General features: G+C 43.8%; 11 protein-coding genes across 11 annotated transcripts; 6 read left to right on the plus strand and 5 right to left on the minus strand. All coding sequences in view use genetic code 12, as the record gives it.

The window, feature by feature from the left end:
- Positions 1-607: 607 nt before the first annotated feature.
- Positions 608-1,081, minus strand: LODBEIA_P30380 (uncharacterized protein; the record flags this gene model as incomplete). The annotated part of the gene is made up of 1 exon (XM_066973104.1): positions 608-1,081. The coding sequence occupies one exon, from the start codon at positions 1,079-1,081 to the stop codon at positions 608-610; it is 474 nt and encodes a 157-aa protein (XP_066829976.1).
- Positions 1,082-1,698: 617 nt separating this feature from the next.
- Positions 1,699-2,829, plus strand: LODBEIA_P30390 (uncharacterized protein; the record flags this gene model as incomplete). Its single annotated transcript, XM_066973105.1, has 1 exon — positions 1,699-2,829. One exon carries the CDS (start codon positions 1,699-1,701, stop codon positions 2,827-2,829), a length of 1,131 nt encoding a protein of 376 aa, XP_066829977.1.
- Positions 2,830-3,185: 356 nt separating this feature from the next.
- On the plus strand, positions 3,186-6,152 carry LODBEIA_P30400 (uncharacterized protein; the record flags this gene model as incomplete). The annotated part of the gene is made up of 1 exon (XM_066973107.1): positions 3,186-6,152. The coding sequence occupies one exon, from the start codon at positions 3,186-3,188 to the stop codon at positions 6,150-6,152; it is 2,967 nt and encodes a 988-aa protein (XP_066829978.1).
- A 141-nt stretch (positions 6,153-6,293) lies between these two features.
- LODBEIA_P30410 (uncharacterized protein) lies at positions 6,294-6,560 on the minus strand (the record flags this gene model as incomplete). The annotated part of the gene is made up of 1 exon (XM_066973108.1): positions 6,294-6,560. The coding sequence occupies one exon, from the start codon at positions 6,558-6,560 to the stop codon at positions 6,294-6,296; it is 267 nt and encodes an 88-aa protein (XP_066829979.1).
- Positions 6,561-6,857: 297 nt separating this feature from the next.
- LODBEIA_P30420 (uncharacterized protein) lies at positions 6,858-8,564 on the minus strand (the record flags this gene model as incomplete). The annotated part of the gene is made up of 1 exon (XM_066973109.1): positions 6,858-8,564. The coding sequence occupies one exon, from the start codon at positions 8,562-8,564 to the stop codon at positions 6,858-6,860; it is 1,707 nt and encodes a 568-aa protein (XP_066829980.1).
- Positions 8,565-9,670: 1,106 nt separating this feature from the next.
- Positions 9,671-10,288, minus strand: LODBEIA_P30430 (uncharacterized protein; the record flags this gene model as incomplete). The annotated part of the gene is made up of 1 exon (XM_066973110.1): positions 9,671-10,288. One exon carries the CDS (start codon positions 10,286-10,288, stop codon positions 9,671-9,673), a length of 618 nt encoding a protein of 205 aa, XP_066829981.1.
- Positions 10,289-10,623: 335 nt separating this feature from the next.
- On the plus strand, positions 10,624-11,283 carry LODBEIA_P30440 (uncharacterized protein; the record flags this gene model as incomplete). The annotated part of the gene is made up of 1 exon (XM_066973111.1): positions 10,624-11,283. One exon carries the CDS (start codon positions 10,624-10,626, stop codon positions 11,281-11,283), a length of 660 nt encoding a protein of 219 aa, XP_066829982.1.
- Positions 11,284-11,649: 366 nt separating this feature from the next.
- Positions 11,650-13,146, minus strand: LODBEIA_P30450 (uncharacterized protein; the record flags this gene model as incomplete). Its single annotated transcript, XM_066973112.1, has 1 exon — positions 11,650-13,146. One exon carries the CDS (start codon positions 13,144-13,146, stop codon positions 11,650-11,652), a length of 1,497 nt encoding a protein of 498 aa, XP_066829983.1.
- A 3,114-nt stretch (positions 13,147-16,260) lies between these two features.
- Positions 16,261-17,301, plus strand: LODBEIA_P30460 (uncharacterized protein; the record flags this gene model as incomplete). Its single annotated transcript, XM_066973113.1, has 1 exon — positions 16,261-17,301. One exon carries the CDS (start codon positions 16,261-16,263, stop codon positions 17,299-17,301), a length of 1,041 nt encoding a protein of 346 aa, XP_066829984.1.
- Positions 17,302-17,948: 647 nt separating this feature from the next.
- On the plus strand, positions 17,949-19,709 carry LODBEIA_P30470 (uncharacterized protein; the record flags this gene model as incomplete). The annotated part of the gene is made up of 1 exon (XM_066973114.1): positions 17,949-19,709. One exon carries the CDS (start codon positions 17,949-17,951, stop codon positions 19,707-19,709), a length of 1,761 nt encoding a protein of 586 aa, XP_066829985.1.
- Positions 19,710-23,368: 3,659 nt separating this feature from the next.
- Positions 23,369-25,129, plus strand: LODBEIA_P30480 (uncharacterized protein; the record flags this gene model as incomplete). Its single annotated transcript, XM_066973115.1, has 1 exon — positions 23,369-25,129. One exon carries the CDS (start codon positions 23,369-23,371, stop codon positions 25,127-25,129), a length of 1,761 nt encoding a protein of 586 aa, XP_066829986.1.
- Positions 25,130-25,881: the final 752 nt, after the last annotated feature.

Genomic DNA, 25,881 nt, shown 5'->3' on the forward strand with positions numbered 1-25,881 from the left:
TCACGAGAAAACTATTTCCAATATTAAAACTAATGCGCTTCTCAAATTAAAAAGTAGACCCCCTTGTTGGCCGTCGCTAGGTTAGTTAGTCCGCTCTTCTTCCTTTGAAACGGTGGAGATGGGTCCTGTTTATCAAAGAAATAAAGGATACTCTCTGTATCTCCCTGTTGCCTATCTTTTTCAAAATATTTTAGTTGCATTTCTGTTCGGTCTTTTTTTTGATAAAAAAAAACACCAAAAATTTGCGCGATATGGCGTGGCGACAAAAGGCCTTGCAAAGTGGTGTAGCAGTGGGAGAAAGCCAAACCAGCATATTCTTCTTCTTTCGTCTCAAACTACCCAGAACGTCCACCAGGAACCTGCTGAGGATGGAGCCGGGGAGGGCAGATGGAAGGGGAAAGAGAAACGGTTTAGTTTTGAGCAAAATTTTGAGAGTATGACGTGGTGGTTCGTGCCGTTGCAAGATTGATCACCAAATGTGAGAGAGCAGAGAAGAGAAGAGACATATCTACTCGATTTGAACATTTCGTCGCATGATAGAATCTACTCATTTTCTCCTATTTTTTTTTTTTTTTGTCTTTTCAGCTAATGGAAGTCAATTGAGCAATTATTTAGTCCTGATGTGCTTGAGAGGCCCTGGAGAGTGGTAAAAGTTGGCCGAGTATTCCTTCTTCCTGAAGTGTCTCTTCTTTGGCTCTTGTACGTAATGGTCCCAGCCCTGGTTCTCAGCAAACCTTATAGCGGCGTCTTTGGTGTCAAACTTCATGATTGTTCCCTGCATGTAGTCAGAGGAGCCCTGGTATCCCATAAGATCATTCTCCCACCTGTTTCCCTTGCCTAGAACGTCCCAGTCCAATTTCCAGTGGTCTCCGTTGTGGTGGCCCGACTGTGTAGCTGGCTTGGCCTCCTGGTATATTCTGACAACCCTGCTTGTAACAAGGTCTATTGGTGCGCCAGAAACAATCTCCTTCCCGTAGGTGTCCACCGGCTTCGCCAACTCCGACTGTCTCCTGATGGCCGTGCTAGCAAACGAGCGAACCACACCAGCGGCACGGAAGCATGAAATTTGCCTGGATATCATTTTCTTTCAATTTCTTTTCTTTTTTTCCAAATATCACGGATGGCTCAAGAAATAACCTTTGTTCCCAATCTTGATATATACGACTGTGTTAAGCCTTGAGGTGGATATTACTATCTAGGTGTGTGTGTGTAAATACTGGATCCTATAGAAATCGCGGTTAACGATGGTGGTTATAATAGAAAAACTTTGGTTGGCTGTAGAGCTTCTTCGGCGCTATACTGAGCGAGTACCGAATATGAGTGGAGAATAACGCTTGTACTGAAAGACAGAGAATTACAGCCAGTGAGTACACACAACCACCAGCGTGGTTTAATCTGATGCCCTTCCCACCTCCCCTTGCTAGCTACGTGGTTACCGTATTGCTCGACACCTCCTGCTATATCTAGCTTGAAACCGGGGGGCGGGTACTTACTTCCCTTGTTGTCGGGAAAGCGACTACATGTTTGAGTACGCTTGGTAGCGCCGCTTTTCGCGATGGCGCCGCATGGGTTGCCCAAATGGGTCACTGCCGTTTATACCAGCACTTGGAATTTTGACAACAGTCCACCAGCAGTAGGTTCCCAACAAAACGAAAAGAAGAAGAAGGAGGGCAGTTCTACGCCAGAGAAAGCCTCTAGATGTCAAATGCTCATATCAATCAGGCGGTGAAGGAGCTCATCCCTGCTTATGGTGGGCCAAAGACGGCGAAACTAATCGGCTACATCAACTCGTTGTACAACCTAAGCGTCCGAAGTTATAGAGTTTTACCAAACCATGCCGAAATCGGTCGATATCACCTTTGTGCTTACGTGATTATTGAAAAGTACCGAACCTTGTTTGAACTTCCCCAGCCAGATATCTCAAGAATACCGATTCAGCCGCATGTCGCCAGCAAACTTTTGGATGATTTCAGAGATTTTGTGGGCCAGATATCTGCTGGTGGCACGCCCACTAGCACTCCAAAAAAGAAGGCAACTGAAAATTCGTTGTCGACAACTCCTCGAGAGAAAATGAGGCAGAGCTCTTCTCCATTGAAACGACTTCACATGGCTGCTGCTGCTGCTGCTGCTGCTGCTGAAGAAGAAGAAGAAGAAGAAGAAGAAGATAATGAAACCTCAAACACACGAGAAAGTGCCCGCGAAAATAAAAGGCTGAGACCACCATTGTCCCCAAAGAAGGATGTGACTCCTGCCAACCCTACGCAAAGGAAAAAATACAGGTATGATCTTAAGAATGTCCTGATTGTGGACTTCATCACCTTCTGCAACACTTTTTACATCCCAGCCGTCTTTACCAAGCAAATGTTGAACACGTTCTATCTCCATAAACACAAATTTGCCAAAAAGACCGACTGGTCCTTGGCGTGCGGAATAGTGTATACAGCATACACCAGAATAAACCACCGCCTACTCGCTTCAAAAGTGGGGTCCAAATCAGAGTTGATGGCACTTTTATTGCAGTATCAAAAAGGCGGTTTGCTGAAGCAAGCACTCGACTCGTGGTGTTCGCTCGTGGAAGAATGGGTCAAGAATGAATGCTGGGTCCAGGAAATAGAGAAGCAGTACGTCTATGCAAACAAAGCAAACAAAAGTGAGCAGGAAAGGAAAGAAAACAGGGCGAGAATAGGTGAAAACTGGGACCTACTAGAACGCTACGGAGCCATGATCCATGGAGAGCATTTGTTTCAATCGCCAACTCAAAGGGCGTACTTTGACACTTGGACGGGGAACGCGTTAAAGATTATAGAACGCCAAAACCAAGAAGAGTAGAGAAACAGGGGGGGATGGAGGAAAGAAAAAAAAAGATGAGAACAGCAAAGCATGGAACAGAACGCCTTCGCCGTTATATCAGAAACCTCCCGGTGGGTTCCCCTTCTCTTTCCCTCTCGTTCAATGCACCGCTGTTCTTTAAATTGGTTGTTCTGTTTGGTCCCACTATATGAGAACGAATCGAGTAAGACATCACGAGTTGCAAAAGGAGGGAGAGAAAAAAAAAAAAAAAAAGAAAATAAATTTTCAGCTTCAATCGTTCTTTCTTTACCCACAACTACACAACGCAGGTACCCCCCCCCCCCTCCCCCATCGCCCCCTTCCTTACCCACCCCTTTCACATACCATTACAACAAATGAAGCGAAATGGAGAGTATAGTGTAAATGGCACTGCGAAGAAACAACACATCGAGAACAATTTCGACAAAGAACTCGATATAGTTGTCGTCGAGGATGAGGTGAAGGAAGCGGACCCAGACTCAGACTTAGGCTCAGACTCTTCCCCCATATCCCCGGTTGCCCCTGTTTTTGAGTTTGCAGGCTCCAATAGCGACAAGTGGCAGCTGATGATACGAAAAGTTGTCAACTCGGTCGTCTCGATCCAGTTTTCACACGTTGCATCATTTGACACGGAGACAGCTTTGGTGAGCGAGGCCACCGGCTTTGTTGTGGATGCAGAGAGAGGGCTCATTCTCACAAATAGACACGTTGTTGGGCCCGGCCCATTCACGGGCTACGTGGTTTTCGATAACCACGAATCGGTTGACGTCAAGCCAATCTATAGAGACCCGGTCCATGACTTTGGATTCTTGCAATTCGACACCAAAGATGTCAAGTACTTGGAGCTTACAAAACTAGACTTGGAACCAAGCTTAGCCAGGATTGGAACCGAGATTAGAGTGGTGGGAAATGACAACGGAGAAAAGCTTTCTATTTTGGCGGGTATTATATCTCGAATAGACAGGAATGCTCCAGACTATGGTGCATTGACATATAACGACTTCAATACGGAATACATACAAGCTGCTGCATCGGCCACGGGGGGATCCTCGGGCTCGCCGGTGGTCAATGAAGATGGGAAATGTGTTGCCCTACAAGCAGGAGGATCTACAGAGGCTTCGACTGATTTTTTTTTACCTGTGAGCAGGCCCAAACGGGCTCTCCAGTGCATTCAAAATGACAAACCGATAACAAGAGGCGATATACAAGTGGAGTGGCAGCTAAAGCCGTTCAATGAATGCTCGAGATTTGGATTAACGGCAGAAGCGGAGGCGACGGCTAGAAGTTTGTTTCCAGACAGAATAGGCTTGTTGGTGGCCGAGCTCATTTTACCAGGTGGTCCAGCCGATGGGTTGATAAAGGAAGGTGACGCTTTGATTTCGATTGAAGGGGAGCACATTTCCTCGTTTGTCAGAGTTGATGAAATACTAGACGAAAAAGTTGGCCAAGAGTTGACTTTTGTGATTCAGAGAAGTGGGCGTGAAATCAGCCACAAGATCAGGATAAGCAATCTCCACGACATTACCCCTGACAGATTTGTGCAAGTTGCCGGTGCATCATTCAACAACCTCTCGTATCAAGTAGCAAGATGCTTTTGCTTGCCAGTGAAGGGTTTATATGTCAGCGACGGTGCTGGCTCTTTTGAATTCTCGACTCAAGACACGTTGGGATTCTTGGTTGAAACAATCGACGACAAGCCCGTGTCGAATTTGGACGAGTTTGTGGACCTCATGAAGAAATTACCTGATTGTGCAAGAGTCCCTGTCACCTATCGACACGTCTCGGACATGCATGCAGAATATGTGCAAACCATCTACATTGACAGACACTGGTACACTTCTTTCAAGATGGCAGTGCGAAACGACAAGACGGGGATTTGGGACTTTACCACGCTTCAAGATAAACCGTTGCCACCTGTGGCATCAGTTCCCCAGAATGCAAAATTCATCGATATCCCCTTTAATGATTCTAGCAAGGCGCCCTTGTCAAGGTTGGTGAGATCATTTGTACAAATAAGGTCGCTCTGCCCCACCGGTGTTGACTCCCACCCTTTCAAGAAGGACATTGGTTACGGAGTGGTGATTGACGCTGAAAATGGGTTTGTTTTAGTTTCAAGAAGATTTGTTCCTCACTACATGTGCGATATCTTTGTGGTTTTCGCAGAGTCCATCGACTTGGCGGGAGAAGTGGTGTTTTTGCATCCGCACCTTAATTACGCCATCATCAAGTACGATCCGAAATTGATCCTCGCTGACGTGCAGTCTCCAAAGCTTTCAGATACCCCCTTGAGGCGTGGTGACAGTTCATTTTTTATCGGCTACAATTACAATTTGAGACTCATCACCGACGAAGTAAAAGTGAGCTCGGTGTCATCGTTGAATGTTACGGCAAATACAATGTCGCCTCGCTACAGGGGAACCAACTTGGAATGTGTGTTGTTGGACAGCAAGGTTACTCACGAGTGCAACACGGGGGTCTTAGTTGATGACGACGGCAGGTTGCGTGCGTTTTGGCTCTCTTATTTGGGAGAGTCAAACGAACAGGCATTCAAGATGGGGCTCGACGTCACCGACGTTCTACCTGTGATTAGACAACTCCAAGCAAATACAATACCTCAGAAATTGAGGATGCTCGATGCCGAGTTTGCCTCGGTTACCGTTTTCCAAGGGAGAACGCGGGGTGTGCCCCAGGAATGGATCACCAAGTTTGAAGAAGAGGCCCACGATCAGATCAAGTTTTTGTCTGTTGACCGGGTATCGGCTCCAAGCGTAGGCGAGGAAGCCAACCCATTAAAAGTCGGGGACATTGTGCTCTCGGTTAATGGTAAACTCGTGAAGAACATGAGAGACTTTGGCGACATGTATGAGCACGACTTGTTGGAGTTTAAAGTCATTCGTCAGAAAAAGGAGCTCACCTTGAGCGTGCCAAGCATTGACACCAAATCGTTGGAAACATCCCAAGTTGTGCTGTGGTCCGGTGCTTTACTCCAAAAGCCGCATATAGGTGTCAAACAGTTGATGACGAAAATCCCATCAGAAGTTTACGTCACCGACAAGAGCGCGTGTGGGCCTGCTCACCAGTACGGGATTGTCCCAATAAGCTTCATTACGCATGTCAATGACCAGGAAACCAAGCACTTGGACGACTTTGTGAAAGCAGTTGAACAAATTCCAGATAAAACTTATGTCAAACTCAGAATGGTGTCTTTTGATAACATCCCCGCGGCGATCTCGTTGAAAACGGATTACCACTATTTCCCAACAACGGTTTTGACGAGAGATGTTCAGTCTGGTAAATGGACTTCGCAACAGCTGAACGAGTAAACGTATTTTGCTGCTCTATCTAACTAATCATCATCATCATCAAATTTGCATTCTACAAAAAAAAGTTAATATAACCATATTAATATTAATATTAATATAAATATATATATATATACATGAAAATTTTGAATTATTTAAACTCTATGCGAAGGGCAACATCTTTTTCAAATACAGCTTAGGCTTGACCGTAGTGAAGCCTCGAAGATGTTTCAACGACGCAAAGCTGAAATTGCCGTTCCCGTGATTGGTACCAGCAAATCTTCGTTTGAGTTGCCCCGACTTGGTCTTGATGAGTCTGTTCTTGATGGCGTGGTGCGACTTCATCTTATTTCGCACTTGCGTTATGTGATGGGCACATTGTGTGTTTCTGAATATTCTACCTGATGTGGCCCCGATCAAGTTCAACATTGTTGTGTGGGTGAGATAGGTGGGTAGATGTGCTTGGATGGTGGATACTTCTGTCTGGGGCCGGTAAGTGAAGTTTGAAGTTAGTTTCCAGAGGGAAAAAAAACTACGGTCGGTGTTTGGGGATTTTCGGGGATGGTGTACACGACCGTGGGTGTTTCCAAAACCCACCACGTTTGGTCGATGCTTGAATTCAGGTAGATGGAAAGTGGGGCTCTACAAGTCAGAGATGAAACGTACTATAGATAGTATGCATATCAATCGTTATTATATACGTGTATTGATTCGCTCCTCCAAGAGCTAGCTTTTTTGATCTCCATCGGTGTCCAGACTCGAGTTGTATAAAACGATTCCGTTTTCTCGAGCATCACGTCTCTCCTGGCGCTTGTAGATATACAATACTATCAAGGTAAAGACGCACAATGCGAATGAGCACACTGCTGCAAAGGAGTATCCTTTCAAAAACCTCGGTCCTTCAGCTGTCTTCCACACCAATTTGGATGTCCACGCCGTCGTCAGCTGGGCAAACATATTCATCGAGACCAAGACAACTTGCCTCATTCGAACATCTTTTCTGTATATGTCCCCCTGCCAGGTGTACAACACTGAAGACATTGACAAGCTGAAGTACTGCAACATGAAAGCAAACCATTTGGCTCCTTCGGGAACATGCCAAATGGCCAAGATGACGTTGCCCAACATGTTGAACACTTGAGCGATGACTATGGCGCCCCATCTGCAGCTGAAAAGATCAGCAAAGCCGCAAATCAATATCAACCACACAATGGCTAGCGCTGGCGTCAACGCGGTGTAGTCTTGTAACTCGCCTGGTCCAAACCGTGGTTCGCCCCTGTCGTTTTTCAACGACTTTAGCCACAACGCGTAGGCGCCCGAGTTTATGTTCCCATTGTTCCAAAAGAAGGCGCACCAAAGGGCCACGATGTACGTTTCCCAGCTAGTAAAGATTTTGATCCAGACTTGCTTATCGAAAAAGTACTTGACGACATTTTCTCTTGGCATGAAGGCTTTTTGGTCTTTCTTCATCCTGCTTCTCGCTACTCGGATATCGTTGTCGGTTAAAAAGACACTGTAGCAGTCCTGAGGTGTTCCTGGGATCATGTAGAACCCGAGTATAGCGATAAATATGCTGATCAACCCGTCAATGATAAAGATCCATTGCCATGCAGCGTAGCCTCCGACTCCTTCCATGCCTCTGACTATGGCGCCAGATAACAACCCCGAAGTCAAGACCCCCAAATATTGCCCAATGTAGTAGAAACCGGCTCTTCTGGCAAGTTCACCGGTGCTACCTCTGTACCAAGATTGAAATAGTACATGGAAACCAGTAAAGAAAGGTGCTTCGAAAGCACCTACCAAGAACCGCAAAGCCTTCAACTGCGGCACATTCTTGACTTGGGACGTCAATATCGTACATACCGACCACCCAATCTCAACTGGCGGGAGAACATAGGTCAAGGGCACGGCGTAAAACACATACATGAGTGGAAGCTGGAGCAAAACGTTGCCGAGAATGTACATGATCTGGGTATCAATGAAGTCGTTTCCTTGCATGTGGATGCCTTCTTTCAATCCGCCCACGTAGGCATTTGTTATGTTGGCCTGGTCCAAGTACTTGACAAAATAGGCCATCATGGAATAAACCGTCAAGATCAAGTCCATCTTTAGGATCAACTTGCGTTCCTCTGGGGTGTCATCCTCGTGGAACCATTTATACCATTTTTTCTTTGACTGGGTGTTGCGGTTGACTCTGTACTCGTACTCGTCAAAGAATTTCCACCATTTACGGTCTTTTTCGTCCCGGTATTCTAGTGATGGCTCTTCGTCAATTATGCTCTTGACTTCGATGCCGTCGGTTACATCTTCTTTACCTTTCGAGTCATTACTACTCAGTTTCGAGATTAGTTGTTGGTTTGAGTCTGTGGGGACAAAGTTTCCGTATTCGTCTTCATCGACTATTCTTCTGGTAGGTATCAAGCGAAGGTTCATGTTGGTCTGATTTTCCCCATCATCATGACTGCAAACAGCGAATATGCTTGACTCTTTTTATATGAAAATTCGAACTTGCTCTTGCACTGGACTAAATGTGGCTTCATCGTTTTCGTCCGCAATGACAGTATCGTCACGAAAAGTTACCGATAAACTCGTATGTCCTTTTTCGCCAACCCGCATTCTATGGTCTTGACTCTTTCTGCAACTGTGGAGCATGAGAAGTTGGGAAGCGAGGTTATTCTTGTTTCTAGAGCACCATTAGTGAGGGACTTCTAACCCTTTCCCCCCCCCCCTCCCCCAAGTCGTAAATCTGTTTTCAACCCCTGTATAGTTTAATCAAGCGGGCATAATCTGTGCAAAGAAAAAAAAAGGGGAAAAAAACTGTGGATTCAGCCTTCCGCCGTAAGGATAATCGATTTAATCAATTGCTTGATCGTTTGATTGATTACATGCGTGGATGGATGGGTGGATAATTGAGTCTGCAGGTGGTCTGTCGAGTCAATCGTGGTTAGTCAAGGTTGGGGTTTTTCCAACGGCCCGAGACAAGAGAAAATGCGTTTCGCCAAAGCTTTCAATCGTTCTTGTTCCCAACGTTGGAATAAATGGGCAAGCCACAGTTTTGTCCAAATCGATAATGCAAAATCGTTTAATTGGTTCATGCACTGATGTGATTGAGAAGGCTCGGGATTCAGCAGAATGACTTAGTCTACTGAATTGGTTGAAATAAAAACCGGTGGAGTGGAAGAGCAAAGATGATAGCGACTGTTACATTCAGCCTGGTGTGGAGGGGGGACTGGAGGTGATCTCTCTACTCTGCAGTCAACACTCATCCACGATGTAGTCCCTACATACACAGCGCTCCTTCATTGGATGCAAAATCTGCGCTTGCAACTAACGTGAAGGTGTGAGTTTTTTTTCACTTGCACTTTCAGGAACATGCCAGTCTGCCGTAAACAACATCCCCATGTAAATGATGGGAGCTTGAGATAAGGATATTCGGTTGTAAGGATACTGAAAAACCAAAGGGGTTCCGCTGTGCCAAAGGTTCTTGTTCGCTTTCTCTAGTCGGTGACATCCCCCCCCCACAAATCAAGAATACCCTCTTACGCCGCGCTGAGTTCCTCCATCAAGATAGTCTCAAGAACGGCTCCGTCACTAACAGGGAACCGATCGAAGCGAATCTCATCATTAAGCAATTTTTGCAACGTTGTCCCGAACAGATCGGTGCCCAACTTGTCACACTCGAATCGCATACAGTAATTCGACGCTGCAAACTCTCGTGCAATCTCCCTCTGGTGGTTATCCATGAGCTGCTCATTCACCACTACAACCAACTTCTTATTCCTGTGGAGCGTGTCTATTATCGAACCTGTCCCCGCGTGCGAGATGACTACATCTGCCTGAGTGATGTAATCGGTGATGTTTGGCGTAAAGGGGAAGCAAACTAGCTCGAAATCCGGCGCCAGGAATGAAACCGATCCGTTTTTGTTGTTGCTCTTTTCTTTCAACTTGAGCGATGAAACGAGGTTGCTTCCACGAAGGCACTTGTCAAAGAATTGCCGGCTTTGATGTTTCTCCCCGTGGATTTCGTTGCCGTATTGTAGCACTATTTTGGAAAAACCTGCATTTTGGGCTTTTTGGACAAAGTTGGAGGTTAGCACTTGGCTCACTAGTGCCCTGAATGTCACTGTAGCACCGGTTGTGACTAAAAGTACAGCCATCTTCTCACTACACGAACTACGAGTGTAACTGAACTTGATAGCGGCAAACAACTTGGTGGGGGAATGGGTACACTGCTGTTAAAGAATCGAATTCCCGCTCGTTTAAATCCGCGTCACGTGCGTGTCACGTGCTTTGTCTATTCGCGTATAACCGCTAAGACATTCCACATTGGGGTCATTCTGCCGTTGGAACTAAACCACCGAGAATTCTTTACGACGGGGCACTTTTATTATCCTTCACTCGGGCCAACATTTCAAAAAATTTCACTTCTTTCCCATTGGGAGCCAGTCCTCGACCTTTCACCAAAGTCCGAAAGGGAAAACAGAAAAGAGAGATGCTTCATTCTATTAGCTCGCTTCTATTGCTTCTTCCGGTCATTTACTATGCATTTGACCAGTTGTTCCACACTTGGTTGCCTACAAACTACAAGTTCGACAAGGTTGTGCTCCAGCAGTTGGTGCAAGAGACACTTGCAAACAACCCAGGCGGCAACGCCACGGCGATCATGATGGAGCTTACTCCCAAGCTCCAAGAAGCGTACCCGGGCTTGGTCAACGACTTGACGTTTGACGAGTGGTTCTACAATAACGCGGGCGGAGCCATGGGCCAAATGACCATTTTGCACGCGTCTATATCCGAGTATCTCATCTTCTTTGGTACAGCAGTGGGAACAGAGGGTCATACCGGTGTTCACTTCGCCGACGATTACTTCACCATTTTGACTGGCGAGCAAAGAGCCGCGTACCCGGGATCGTTGGAGCCCGAGATTTATAGGCCGGGTGACCAGCACCATTTACCCAAGGGGCATGTGAAGCAGTACATGATGCCTGGACAGTCGTTTGCTTTGGAGTTGGCTCAAGGCTGGATTCCAGCTATGCTCCCTTTTGGCTTGTTGGATACTTTGAGCTCGACTTTGGACTTCCATACGTTCTACTTGACGTCGTATTACACCGCGAGAGATATGATCAAGAATTTGTTAAGGGGAAAATTCTAAAAAAAAAAAAGATAGAGAAAAAACTGAACATTTTCCTTTTGTTATGAGGAAATTTGCATCAAATTTATAGACACCGATTTTGCTTTGACTTTGATTTAGAAAGACTATGCTTAGAGGAGGGGGGTGGGGAAGGTATTTCTATTTCTTTTCTAAAATTCGTGTTTTAGAATTGAAAATGAAAAACGAAAAAAAGTGAAAAAAAAAAAAAAGTAAGAAGGAAGGATTAATTAATTAATTGTACAAATTATGTTTAATATAAATGTGAATAATTCAACAACGTTGTTATGCATTCGTTACGAAAGGATGGTTGTTTGTCGAGTTTTGTTTTGTTTTTTGTTTTTTTTGTTTTTTCCTTTTCTTCTTTTTTCACATCCTATGGCCACCAAGCTGCAATAAAGACTTGGCGACACTGAAACTTTTCGGGGTTCCAAGATGATTATTAAAAGGTGAAGAAGTCAAGACGGTTTTCTTTTGCTCATCATCGTCCTCGTCGTCATCATCATCATCATTCTCACCGTTGCCTTTTACCCCCTTTGCTCCTTCTTTTTCGTCTTCTCCTTCTTCTCCGTTATCTACCTCGTCTCTTGTCTCGTCGTCGTCCTTGACATTGATGGTGGTGTCGTTTTGGCCCTGGTCGACGGTGGAGTTGTACAACGTGGAGTTTTGCAACAAGGTCATGTCGTTATCTTCTTCAATTGTGGTCTCATCCACCATGGTGGGAGTGCGCGACGCTATTACCGTGGGAGCAGCATCATTAAACGATTGCTGAAATCTAAACGATCTGGCGAAATTGGTATGTCTTAATGGAGTCTTTAGTATATTGTTGATCGAGGGCAAATTGATGACTTCGTTCTTGTTGTGGTCTCTAAAGTGCAAGCCATTCACTTGTAGCGACGGCAAGATGTTGCATTGGGGTGGTTGGATGTTCAAGTTTGCCGGTTCGATAGGCTTGGGCTTGGACTCCAAAACCGACGGTTGACAAAGTAACTGCAAGCTCGACGTTGTCACCTGAGGATCGTTATTTTGGCTCACCAATAATGGTAGGTTTTTTTTGGTTCCCGAGTAATGGATGCTACTCTTTTTGATTTGAAATAGTTTAAGCTTTTGGTTTCTTTTTTTCGTTTTGTTCGCAGCCACTTTGGACAAGGAGGCCGCCGCAGAATGCGCGGAATTTTTTTTACCAGAACTTTGCAAATTGACATTGATTGACTTGGTATAGAAGTTGCTAATTGGTTGCTCGGGCGGTGTGGGCAAGGATGCGAGCATAGTGGAAGTGGTGTAGTGGCAATTGTTGAAAGTAGACGCGTTGGCAGTGGGCACGTTCAAGGAAGGACTAGTCACGAATATGGGACCTTTCAGGCGATGGCGATGGTGATGGTGATGATGGCTATTACTGTTTAAATTATTGCTATTATCATTGTGAGGCTTTGTCACTTTATTTGCAGTGGCTTTCTTCTTCTTGCTCTGGTTGACCTTGTGGAGAGCAAATTGAAGTTTCAATCGCAACTTGGTGGCAGCCAAGCCCGCCGCGTCATTTTTGAACGCCGACAGAGAGGACTTTAAATGCAAAGATGGCGATTGGTCTGGTGGAGTGGTTGGGGTGAGGCTGGCAAAGCTCTTGGATCTCAATGCCGGGGTGGTTTTGTTGTAGTAGGTGGCGGATTTTTCAATCGAAAAAGATCTGGCAAACAACTCTGGCGTTTTCCTCTTGTATTTGCTGGGGGTCAACGTTAGAAGACAGCTATTCTCATCTTGAAACGGCACCTTCGACTTGTACCTGTCGGTGATGGGCGTAGACGAGTTCAATTGACTGTCTTCGATGGCGGATAATGCGATTCTATTGCTGGTGGTGACGATTGACATTCCTGACGCGTTTGCTTTTTTGTTTTTCTCTTTCCAACCTTGGGACTTGAATATCGGTGGTGTAAAGCGTGGAGGTTTGCAAACCGAAGCTCAGGGCAAGACAATCCCTTGGTATCAACACTGGTGCTCGAAAGAAAAAAAGACCCGGTGGAGGGAAAAGAAAACCAACTCGAAGTTGACGGGGAACCAGACGTGGGAATGGCACTGGCTATATGGGTATGAGTGTGTCTGTGTGTGTTTTATTTTTGCATCTATTGTGTGTGTGCCTGTTGTTATAAAAGCTGCCGGAAAGGGAAACCACCAATGCGCTGGCACGGGACGCATACAGTCGGCAATCCACGTAAAATTTGTATTTTGGGAAGAAAAATCTCCCCAACGCCAAAATAATCCCCCAATCGTCGCTCTTCGAGCCAAACGAACCTCATCGTAAACAGAGATATATAAAAGGAAAAACAGAGGGAAAAAGAAAACAAAAGAAAAGAGCAGGGCATTTAGCTCGAGCCTGTCTCTTTGCATGAAAAATGGTGATGGTGATGGTGATGATGATGTGAAATGGCTTGTCCGCTGGTGGTTAGTGAATGCCTACCCCCGTCTACTGCTAGCTACGAAAAAACACTTTTTTGATGTCTTCTGCCTCGCTTGCCCTTTTACATTTGGAACCCCATCGCACATTTCGTGGTTGTGGCAATTGAAAACAACCCAGCTCCCCGGTCAAGACCGCTGCGCGCGATCTCCGAACAGTCCAAAGTTTGCCGACTCGCGAATTTTTATCCTCCGCAAACAAACTCGACGCGGTTTTTGGGCACACCAAAATAATATCATCCACATACCGCGACAAAAGTGGCGATGAGGATGATGATGACAAGACATAATCCCCTAAGGCCTTCGCTTTTCTGTTTGAGAATTGAGAACCGGGGTCTATGACTCTTCCCTTTCTCCAAGAGGCTCTCCTTTTTCCTTTTTTTTTTTCTTTTAAAAGCTATAATAAGATGACGCATAACCTGTCAATGGAGAAGAAGCTTCAAAGGAGAAAGCCTGTGGAAAACCCTGTGGAAAAATCGCAGTTGTATTTTGACTATAGTTTTGCTTAGACCTCCACCGCACACACAGACCCATGATTAAACAATTTCGCGGGTCTCTCTCATCTTGTGTACAGCGAAAACGTTTACAGGAAAGTGTAAGCTTTTCTTCTCTCGAAAGCCTCTGTGTGGCCCCGCTCCGCTTGCTTTCGTTCTTTTTTTTTTTTAGCTCGTCGCTGCAAGCGAACACTTGTTGGTTTTCGGTCCTTTGACTTGCATAGTTTGTGTTTTTCATTTCTCCTTTTCCTGTGAGCCAGTCAACTTGCAGATTGTGGCATACAGCAAGAGCCCTCTGCCTCCCCACAAATGGTTAGCTCTACCGGAAAAAAAAAAAAAAAAAAAAAGAAATTTTTTATGAATGCTTCATAGAATGAACCTTGATGGTGAGTTTCTGAGACCACCTTTTGGCTATATTTTGAAAATCACCACCACCAGTTGGTGAAAGGGCGCCCACTCATCGTGATTTTCAAAAAATTTGGTCGCGTGCTTATAGGACAAACAGTTTCGCTAAACAAAAGACATACGACACGCGACACGCGACAAAGAGCCCACAGATGTGCGACATTTTGCGTTTGTGTCATGAAACATGCTAAACACGGAATTATCCCCGAATTACACAGCCAAACGGGAGAAAACGTCAACATTCACTTCGGCTTAATTTTACCAAAACACATTCAAGATGTAAACAGTCAGAGCATCTTTTAAAAACATATATATATATCTATACGTGCAGTTTCCGTCGAGGCAAATTGTTGAGATCCTTCATCTTCTTCTTCTTCGTTTGCGGCTCGACTGTCGAAAACGCAGCGTCTAAAGTTTAGAGATATTTACATTTCTCCCCAAGATGAACCATTGGGTGTTGTGTGTGCGTAGTGTGTTGTGGAGTTGCATCTGTTGATAGCATCTTCTTACATCTACAACCAAAATCGGACACGGTTAGGGGTTTCTGCTCTTTGAAAAGAAAACTAGAAAGCACCGTTTGAGAAGAAAAAAATCCACGTTCAAAGGGTTTAAGAGCTCATTTAGGCAAGCAGAGACTAAACCAAGGCTAGATCAAGAAAAAAGTAAAAAAAAAAAAAAAAAAAAAAAAAAAGACCAAACCTCTTTCCACGAAACGTTACAGACGTGAACTCGTCAATGGATGGCATGAGGGAACACTTTTTCCGAATATTGATCGTATGTTCTGTAAGGTTGTAATGTTGCACATTTAAACCCAGTTTCGCTATCGCGATACTCTTGAAAATCACAACCACGGTTTTTTTTTCATTTTCACCAAATTCTGCTCAATTTTGCCTCAAAATTGGATGGCATGAGGGAACACTTTTTTCGAATATTGATCGTATGTTCTGTAATGTTGCACATTTAAACCCAGTTTCGCTATCGCTATACTCTTGAAAATCACAACCACGGTTTCTTTTTTCATTTTCACCAAATTCTGCTCAATTTTGCCTCAAAATTGACTTCTCTCAGAATAATTGCAGGCAAGTGGGTTTACCAATGAATCCCAGTCTTCCTTGATATCAAAAATTGAAGCTGCTCTGGTGTCCTCTCTCTGAAAGACAGAGTTGCCGTAATTTGCAACCTCCACTCATAACTCGTACTCAGTATCCATTTTCTTTATTTTTCGTTTTGACAAAAAGCCACTGTTTTCTTTAACCGTGGTTTCACTATGGAAAGTGTTTGTTCTTCGCAATCCAAGAATCGAACCGACAACATCAAGCCCAAATGCACTTAAACCCACTATGCCACGCGAAAAGGAAACTCTCACGTGCTTTCCGCACATGGTAGCACCGTATCTCCAGTGAACCCGCCTATCGCTCACAATCGACCACAGTAGTTAAAAAAAGAGTGTACTTTGCGCACATACTACTGCTCTACAGTGTATCAAGGTAGTTGGAAACAGATACATTATGTGACCATGTGCATATTGATAAGACAAACCCCCCGTCACAAGCACACTTTTCCAACAACGCCACATCTCTGTCTCTTTTTCTTTGTTTTTAAACAGCGATAAACCAGCACATCACAGCACAAGATGTTAAGATCAAGATTGTCATCGCTCAGAGAATACCTCACCCCGATCAATCACAGCTCGAACTTCCTTACCACGGGAGAAATAAGTCCAGAGGAGTTTGTCAAAGCAGGCGATTATTTGGTCTATAAGTTCCCCACATGGCAATGGGCAAGCTGCCCCAAGAACCTTCAGAAGCTGTTTTTGCCCAAGGACAAACAGGTGTTGGTGACCAAACACGTGCCCAGCCACCGGAGAGCAAACAATTATTATGGAGAGGAGTTGGAAACGGATAAGGAGGATGGCGATCTCGTGACTGGTGGCGACGGTGACGCAGGTGACGCAGACGACAAGGACACCGAATACGGCTGGATAAGATGTAGGAGATCTTCTAGTGAGAAAGGCACGGGCGAAGTTCTGGATCCCCACAGGGTGGAGGAGATCAATGATATCGACGAGTTGATAGACGAAACTGCCGAGGATAACGACGAGCTCGATGGCGATGGCGGTGACAATGACGAGTTTGATGACTTTGATGACTTGGACATACTCAACAACGGCAGCAACAAATTGAGAAATTACGACTTGTACATCACATACTCGACTTCGTATCGCGTTCCAAAGATGTATCTAGTTGGATTCGACTCCAACGGGATCCCGCTATTGCCGCAGCAGATGTTTGAAGATATCAATTCCGACTACAAGGATAAGACGGCAACGATTGAAAACTTGCCAGTCTCGCACAACACGACGTCGGTGTCCATCCACCCTTGCAAGCATGCATCGGTGATGAAGGTGTTGATGAAGCATCAGCGGGCGAAGAAGGAGCATAGAGACTTGACCGATACCGTTCGACGTTTATCTATTGGGTCTAACGAGGAAGCTCATAAACGAGCCAGAAACCTCCATGAAGGAGAAGAAAAAGAAAAAGAAAAAGAAAAAGAAAAGGACGACGAAGAAGAAGACGAAGGCATGAGGGTAGATCAATATTTAATTGTCTTTTTGAAATTCATTGCTAGTGTTACCCCTGGTATTGAATATGACTACACCATGGATGCCTTATGAGAGTTCTAATTTATATACAACTAGAAAATTTCAACTCCGCTGGTGAGGGGGGGTTTCTCTAGTTAGATCCCAAATTTCAGTGCGTAGAAAAATTACTCGTCGTGACATGTGCTTGAAATGGTTAGCCTTGTCTTCTGACTTCTGTTTCAGCAAACCACCGCGGCAGCTCTGTAGCGACAAAGCAATGAAACATGTTCATAGCTAGCTGGAGATTATAAACTGTCTGGTACGAGACAAGTCTGTTTTCTTCAGGTCAACCTCCTCCCTCACCTGCCCCACCCCACCCCTACGCTTTACAAATTCTGAGAAAAAAAAAAATCCCCACCACGTAACTTCATAAGACTACTCAAACGTTGAGCGGTATACTCCCCACAAGATGTTGGCAATATATGAAGGAGGAGAGGAACTCATCTTCAGCAGGGCTTCAAATTCAAGCGAGAAATCGCGCGCTGTGGGCTCCACTCCCTAAAAAAGATCGAGAGTTTTTCCGAGTATTGAAGCAAGCTCGGTCAGTTTAACCACCGCTGTCTCCACACCCCATCCTCCTGATGTCAGATTCATCTTTGTAACAAAAGTATAAAAGCTTTGCAAATTGCCACCATTGATCGTGTGCATTTTCTCAATCAACCAATATTTTTTTTTCCAACATGACGAAAGACTACACTTGGTGGAAAGAAGCCACTGTATACCAGGTTTATCCAGCTACGTTCGCCAAGGGCGTGCGCGGTGTATACGATGGTCCCGATAAGACATTTGATGGTGCCTGTGGTGATATCCAGGGTGTAATCTCTAAATTGGACTACCTCAAAGAGTTTGTTGATATAATTTGGTTGAGTCCGATGTATGATTCCCCGCAGGATGATATGGGGTATGATATCCTGGACTATCAGAGTATATACCATAGGTATGGCACGATGGAGGATATGCAGGCGTTGATTGACGGGTGCCATGAGAGAGGCATGAAGATTATCTGCGATTTGGTGATCAACCACACTTCCTCGGAACATGCCTGGTTCAAAGAGTCTAGATCATCTTTGGATAATCCAAAGAGGGATTGGTATATTTGGAAGAAACCCAAATACGACAAAAGTGGGCAAAAGTGTCCTCCAAATAACTGGATGTCTTATTTCTCTGGGTCAGCTTGGGAGTATGATGAACATACAGAGGAGTACTACTTGAGGTTGTTTACTTCGACACAGCCTGATTTGAACTGGGAGAATGAAGAAACGAGACAGGCCATATACGACACGGCATTGAAGTTTTGGTTTGAGCGTGGCGTCGATGGATTTAGAATCGATACCGCCGGTATGTACTCTAAAGATCAAGCGTTTCTCGATGCCCCCATTGTATTCCAGGATCAATATTATCAACCTAGTGCAATATATACCAACAACGGGCCCAGGATCCACGAGTTCCACAAGGAGATGTTTGATCAAGTCACGTCCAAATACGATGCCATGACAGTGGGCGAGGTTGGCCACTGTAGCAAAGAGGAGGCGTTGAAATATGTGAGTGCGTCGGAGAATGAAATGAATATGATGTTTTTGTTTGATGTCGTTGATGTCGGCTCGGATCAAGGCGACAGGTTCAGATACAAGGGGTTTGATTTGATGGATTTCAAACAGGCGGTGCAGAACCAGTGTCTGTTTATTGAAGCCACCGATGCTTGGTCAACTGTTTTCATTGAGAATCACGACCAGCCAAGGTCCATCACACGTTTTGGTGATAGAGATAAGAAATTCCAGACAAAGAGTGGCAAGTTGTTGGCTATGTTGCAAACGACACTCACTGGTACCTTGTTTATCTACCAAGGTCAAGAAATTGGAATGACCAACTTGCCGCGAGAATGGCCAATTGAAGAGTACAAGGACATCAATACCATCAACTACTATAAAGCTTTTGAGGAGAAATACGGCAAGGACAAGGATTTCCCTGAAAAGAGAGAAAAGCTCATGGACGTTATCAACCTTGTCGCTAGAGACCACGCGAGGTCGCCAATGCAATGGGACTCGAGTGATTTTGGCGGGTTTTCAGACCTCGAACCGTGGACTAGGGTCAATACCAACTACAAGGAAGTCAACGTCGCTAGTCAATTAGACGATGTTGACTCGTTGTTGAATTTTTGGAAAAAATCATTGAGGTTGAGAAAAGAAAATAAAGATCTTTTGGTTTATGGGAATTTTAAAATCTTGGATTTCGATAATGACAAAACTTTCACATATGTCAAGCTGGTGCCGTATGCAGAGTCTCCCGCAGCATACATTGTTCTTAATTTCTCGAATCAAGACGTTCCATTCAAGAAGTTGACTGATGGCTCTTTCAAATTGATCAATTGCAATGCTGCTGACTCTGAGTTTGTTGAAGAGAGAATGTCTCCTTTCGAAGGACGTGTTTATTTAGTTGAGTAGTGATTTTTTTTTTCTTTTTTTGATTGGAAATAGAAAGACTTAGATTTGCGAGTATATGATTGTAGATCATGGCTAGACTTGGAACCAACGTACTCTCGCGAAATGATTTTTGTTGCATGGTGGTGGCTTCGAGTTACAGCCGCTTAACACGGGGGTGAGGTTAACCCTGTCTCCCAACCATGAGAAGAAAATGGCACTTCTCGAAAAGATCAGGGTTAAAGAAAGAACCACCAGTCCACTCATGGATGAATATTTGCAATGATGCCAGCTCTAAATTAAAGAAAAGAAAAACACCCTAAAAGAGTAAAATTTCCAGTTCTTGATAACGTCAAGATTTGCAGCTTTTTTTTTTTTTTTTTCTCCTAGTCTTGAGCCTTGGGAAAGGAAGGGGAGGAGGAACTTTCGCCGATCTTTTATGTTATTTTAAAAAAGCAGAGGAAAAGGTTGCCGATCTCACCACTCAAATTTGACCTAATTTGGTATAACAAACTAATAGCAAGATGATTCGATGTGAGACTAAGTGATTTGTGAAATAGTTGTTGATTCCGTTATTGAGAGAATGGGGCATAATGAGATTAGACAAGAGGGCTGGACGATGCATTGCCAAACCACAAAATTGTAATTGACGAGAAAAGAAAAAAAAAAAAAAGAGATGGCAGGTACCTCAAAGCCGTTGAATGGTGGGGAGGCGTTGATGATGTGAGACAAGGGACTACAAACGACAAAGCGGGAGATTTGGCAGAAAATATTCATGGCGCCGTTGGAGAAAATGTAAATGGAAATGAAACTTATAAGAGATACGGGTTTCGGCGGTTGTGGGCTTTTGACAGGGGTGGGGGGACTGTCGTGTCGGTTTTTGTCCTGGATGTTTGCGACAAACCAGAACGGGCAGCAGCAGCTAGGGAAAGCTGTGAAAGCTGTAATTGGAGGCAACCGAAACCAAAAAAAACAAACAAACAACCAAAAAATCCCGAGGAATCAAGTGCTAATGTGTGTTGAGATGTTCTGGATGTTCTAGAAAACGAGATATAGCTATTGGAACCAAGGTCCTGACTTCCCCCGCCTATTGTTATTTCCTTTCCTCGCCCTCTCGCCGCCTTCCTAACCTCCTCGATCGCCAATGTTATCGACGCAATTATAAAACACTGTATTAGAAAACAAAACAAAAGACAAAAAAATGCAGTCGAATTCATTTAAGGAACACACACATAATCAAGTGTAACTAACCATACGTTTTATTATGGCTGGTGGTGGGGGAGGGAGGGGAAGTCTTGGTTGCAATTGCTGGGTTGTTGTTGCATTCAACGCTTAGACGGAACTGGACAGTGAAACGTCAAGGGTTACACGAGAGAACGGGCAAAATTGCCAAAAAAAAAAAAATTATTGACAGCTGAAAGAGATAGGTATTTTTAATGCAATAGGAGTTGAACTCCGTCGTGGTGGCGGTGGATAGTGGATGGTGCAGTTAATGCCTCATGCAGTAGTCAATAAAGCAATAACATAAACAAATAAAAAGAAAAGGGTCAAGCAGATACAAACGTGTTGACAACGTGGAGTGACTTGCAAATTTTTCAATCTCGAGGATGTAGCCATGGCATTTAGGTACATTGCCCAGTACAACCAACCAGCACACCATTTTGAAGAGCAGCTACTACTACTGCTTAAGCGACAAAGAAACAAACTGGCTTCCCATCAGAACTTTATCGCCCTCAACACGTTCCTTTATTCAAGGTTATTTTTTTAATCTTTTCTTTTTTTTTTTTTTTGTCTTTTTTTTAAGGTTCGAGCTTTTCCCACAGGGCAAGGGGCTGATGTTTGGAGAATAAACTCTGGTACCAGGTGTAAACACTGGAACGACAAAGATCGTTGCTGGCTGGCAAGGCAGGAACTCGAGGGAAGAGAGAAACACATTTGCCCTTGATACATGTACATTGAAAGACTTGGGTCTAGGTTGTCTTCTTTTGTCTTCTTTTGTCATTTTTTCAATTTTTTTTTTCAATTTTTTTTTTCTAAATTCCCAAAGCGAGTTAGTGTCAAGGGAAATCGTACAGTTAGTTTCAGTTTTAGTCCAGCACTAACGTGAGTCTGGGTTGGTTTTGACGGTTTTTTAGTTACGAGCTTTTCAATTGCAATTGGCATGTTTGGCTTGTTGTTTTGGTAGTTAAGGGGCGAGAGAGCTAATTCTCCCCCCCCCTTACGCTGCGGTTATTGTAGGTGGTGTTTTTTTTTACCAAATTGAGACTTGGAGTCGCTGGGTACAACAAACTGCATGATGGATATGAAGGACTAAAAAAGCGGAGCCTAGCTGGGTGTGCCTTAGCCTAGCTTCCACTCCTACTACTACTACAGCCTGCCTAAACGTTTATGTGCTATGATTGAATAGTCGAGAGATAAATCTTGTGGCTTCCCCTTGCGCTTTGTGAGACAACAGGCGGTTTCTGGAGAGTAAGAAGGGGAGGGGGAAGAAAAGAAAAGAAAAGAGGAGATGTTGACCGATGGTGACCCTTGCTAGAAGAAGAAGCTTTGACTGCCATCATTCATTCACTGATCCGTCGCTGGTTCTTCGTTGTTGGTTCTTCATTGGTTTGTCGGGGGTCGGGTTTGTTTGCCTCGTAACTGGCGGCTCTCTAAAAAAAAAAAAAATAAAATAAAAATAATTAACGAAGTGACACAAAGCGCATTTGCACATGAAGACGAAGAAGCAGAAGAAAAACGTCGACGAGGAGAACGGTAATGGTGACGGTGACGGTGATGGTGAAGGTGACGGAGAGGAAGAGGGAGGGTTGGGATTTTCACAATACAATTGTGTCTCGAGCAGGAACAAGAACACGGAGGAAACAAAGGACAATGCACGAGGGAGAAAACAAAAATGAGAGATCGTCAGCATGACGACTTTGGGTATATGGGTAGCCATGATGGTATTTATTACCCTCAATTCCCTCCCTCTCCTCCTCGTAGTCCTCGTCGTCGTCCTCCTGCCACATCACAATATTTTGGAGAATCTTCTTCCCCCTCGAGAAGGAGGGGTTTTTTTGCAACAGTTATTGTGAGACATCACTGTATTTCCCTTGGAGAGCCATCCACGTTTGAAGAACCGCTTGGTACCCTTTTTTTTTTTTTCTTGTTACCCGTCTACCACCACGGTTTCCCTCATAGTTGTGGTTGAGAAATACATATACATATACATATATATTTCCCAGAGAAAACCACCCCCCTTCCCACCAAGATAATATTATCTTTCATCTTTGCCAAATTGAGTTAAACTTCAAAGCTCAACTCAACTCAGTTCAGTTCAACTTTATTCAATTCAATTAACCTGGTTGATATATATATACGTATACATATATCTATCTGGAAGTTATACCCAGCCTCATTCTGGAGAAAAAAAAAAAAAAAGAACAACCTTTTTTGTTCAAGGCTTGAACTGTCTTCAATAGGTTATTCTGACCAGGAACTGTTCCAATAACTTAAGCAAAGGGTTTTCTTCCTTTACTTTTTTTTTTTTGTTTTATCTATGATTTTTCAAATTTGCAAGTTGAGATACGGTAGAAGAAAAACTCATTCAATTACCAGTTATTGTGATTTTTTTGTATAAAAATAAAGTCAAACCACCTCGATTCAACATTCATTCAAAGAAGTAAAGTTTCTCAAAATTGCAAATGCATTCATTACAGGAACTGAAAAATTCCCCGGCACCAGTACCGATGGTCAAACCGTTGACTCCAGAGTCGATAAAGAAAACTGGAGACAAGAATGACAAACTCAAGAACCGCAGCTCGGCACTGGATAAGCAGCCAAAGTGTGAATTCAAACAGGTTAAATACTCGAAACAATTGTACGAGTCTGAAGTCAATATCCACAATCAAGCGTTGGCGGAATATGACTTGGACATTTGCAATTTGTTGATTGAACAGATTGACATTAGCAAACCCAATTTGCACATGTATACCCAACAACCATACTTGACATTTGCCATTCGTGTGCGATTAATTGATTTCTTGCTAAAGATGTCTGTGCGATTAAAGATTTTGCCGTTTGTCTTTTATAAGGCGGTGAAACTATTTGATAGATACTGTTCCAAAAGAGTCGTGCTATTGGATCAATCTCAATTGATTATCAGTACATGTCTTTGGATGGCACTGAAGTTGAGTGGTGGCAACAACCATTTTGTTAATCTTGCCCATGCCAAAACTGGACCTGATGGAGTAAGGAAATTCAAAGTTGTGGGAGATTTAGGGTATGGTTCAAGTGGGAAATACATTGGTCCTACCGAAAGGTTTAGATTACCCAAGTTGAATGAGTTGGTTAAATTGTGCGGATCCAAATGTAATTATACTCGCGAAATGTTTATTCAAATGGAGAGGCATTTGTTGGAAACGTTGAGCTGGAAAATCAATGACCCGTCAATTGAAGAGTTTATTGTTACAAGTCGCGAGTTTTGTATCATTGACGAAGAAGCCAAAAACTGCACTTGGGAAATTTTCAAAGTTAAGGAGTATTTGAGTTATATCTCGTTGTATTCGCACGAGTTGTTGGATTTGAACCTACTCGAGGTGAGTCAAGTCATTCTCGACTTGATTAACGAGGTTTTCCTTTTTGATTCTCAGAGCGTACAATATCAAACGATATTAAACACTGAGAGCTCCCAGTTTATTGAATTTGATGAGGGCCAATACAAGTTTATCAAGAAGCATTTGATCAAGGCTGTGTTGAAAAGTTCGGATTTTGCATTAAAGTTGTTTAACAGTGAGGGTCCGCAATATTTGTACCAACTGATGTGTCTGCGATACGGATCAACAAGTCCAACCACCACCACTGATACAAACACCAACACTAGTGGTGGAACTAGCACCGCTAGCGTATCTTTGAAACACCTCAATTTGTCGATTCCACAAGAATTTGCAACAGTTTCTACCCCTTCGCTTTTGTCGTGTGAAGTGTCACCAAGCGGTAAGATTACTCATGCACCGACTAATGCAGCTACTTGTCAAAACAAACTGTATCAGACTATAACTCCACCTGAACAGATGACTTTACGACATCGACATCAACAACCGCTGCCATATTACGATTTCAACAAACAATATCATCGGAATATAACACCTGAAAATTTGCAATCGCAATCACGTGGAAATAATGGTAGCAATAGCAGTAGCGGTAGTGATGGGGATGGCGGCAGCAGCAGCACTACCGATTCTACAACTAACTGCCATACAAATGATTCCGATATATTTGATAAACCAGATCAGAGTAGGAGAGGAAGTACAGATGAAGAAGTGGGGGGTCATGAAAATAATACCCCCATGACTGACCATGAAAGCCCCAACTATTCCAATTCCAATTCCAAGAAACTTGATAATTTGAGCTGTAATCAAGTGAGAATGGGAGCTGGTGTTGCTTCACTTGGGATCATGTTGTGACCATACTCTTGACAATTGACCATACTGACAACTATACTGATAATGACTTGGTAGTGGTCATTTCCTTCTTTTCCAATTGTTTTTTTTTTTTTTTTTTTTTTTTCAAAAGATTGCACTTTAATTCTTGATTTTTCACAATGAATTTACTACTATCCCAACACTGTTTCCACTGCAATAGATTTGCATACTTTTTTTTTTTCAACTAGACCTTGTCCTTTTTTGTTGATGCTGTTGTTTACGTTGTTCCTGTTATTGTTGTTACACTTGTTGTTGTTGTTATATAGAATTTGGGGATACCGCGTGTGTATAATATAATACTAAGCCAATTTAGATGCTGTACATTTGCATTGCATATGAAAAAGTCGAGGCTCAAGGGGGTTACCGTCTCTTTCCTTGACGCGATCTTGGAGGGACTGTTTGTTGTTGAGAATGTGCTGCAAAACGCCTTGTTGGTTGAAGCCCCGGCTCGCATCACGTGACCCGCGCAATCAACAGCATCACGTGATCCACCAATAGAAAATATGCCAAACACACGCGCGCTACCAAAGGGGCTCCTCCCAAGAGTTATTATTATTGTTGTAGTTGTTGTTGTTGTTGTGGAGGCGGTGCTTTTCTGTGCCAGTGTCGTGTCGGGAAATTTTCTATCGACGGGAGAAACGCGACACGCGGTGGATAATAGAAGGTGCCATACTCACTTACCTCAGAGGGTTGAAACTGCACCCAGTAGGGGCTGCTAGAGAGACAGCAGTTAC

Source organism: Lodderomyces beijingensis (assembly GCF_963989305.1).
Source record: "Lodderomyces beijingensis strain CBS 14171 genome assembly, chromosome: 3".
In the NCBI taxonomy this organism is placed as follows: Eukaryota; Fungi; Ascomycota; class Pichiomycetes; order Serinales; family Debaryomycetaceae; genus Lodderomyces; species Lodderomyces beijingensis.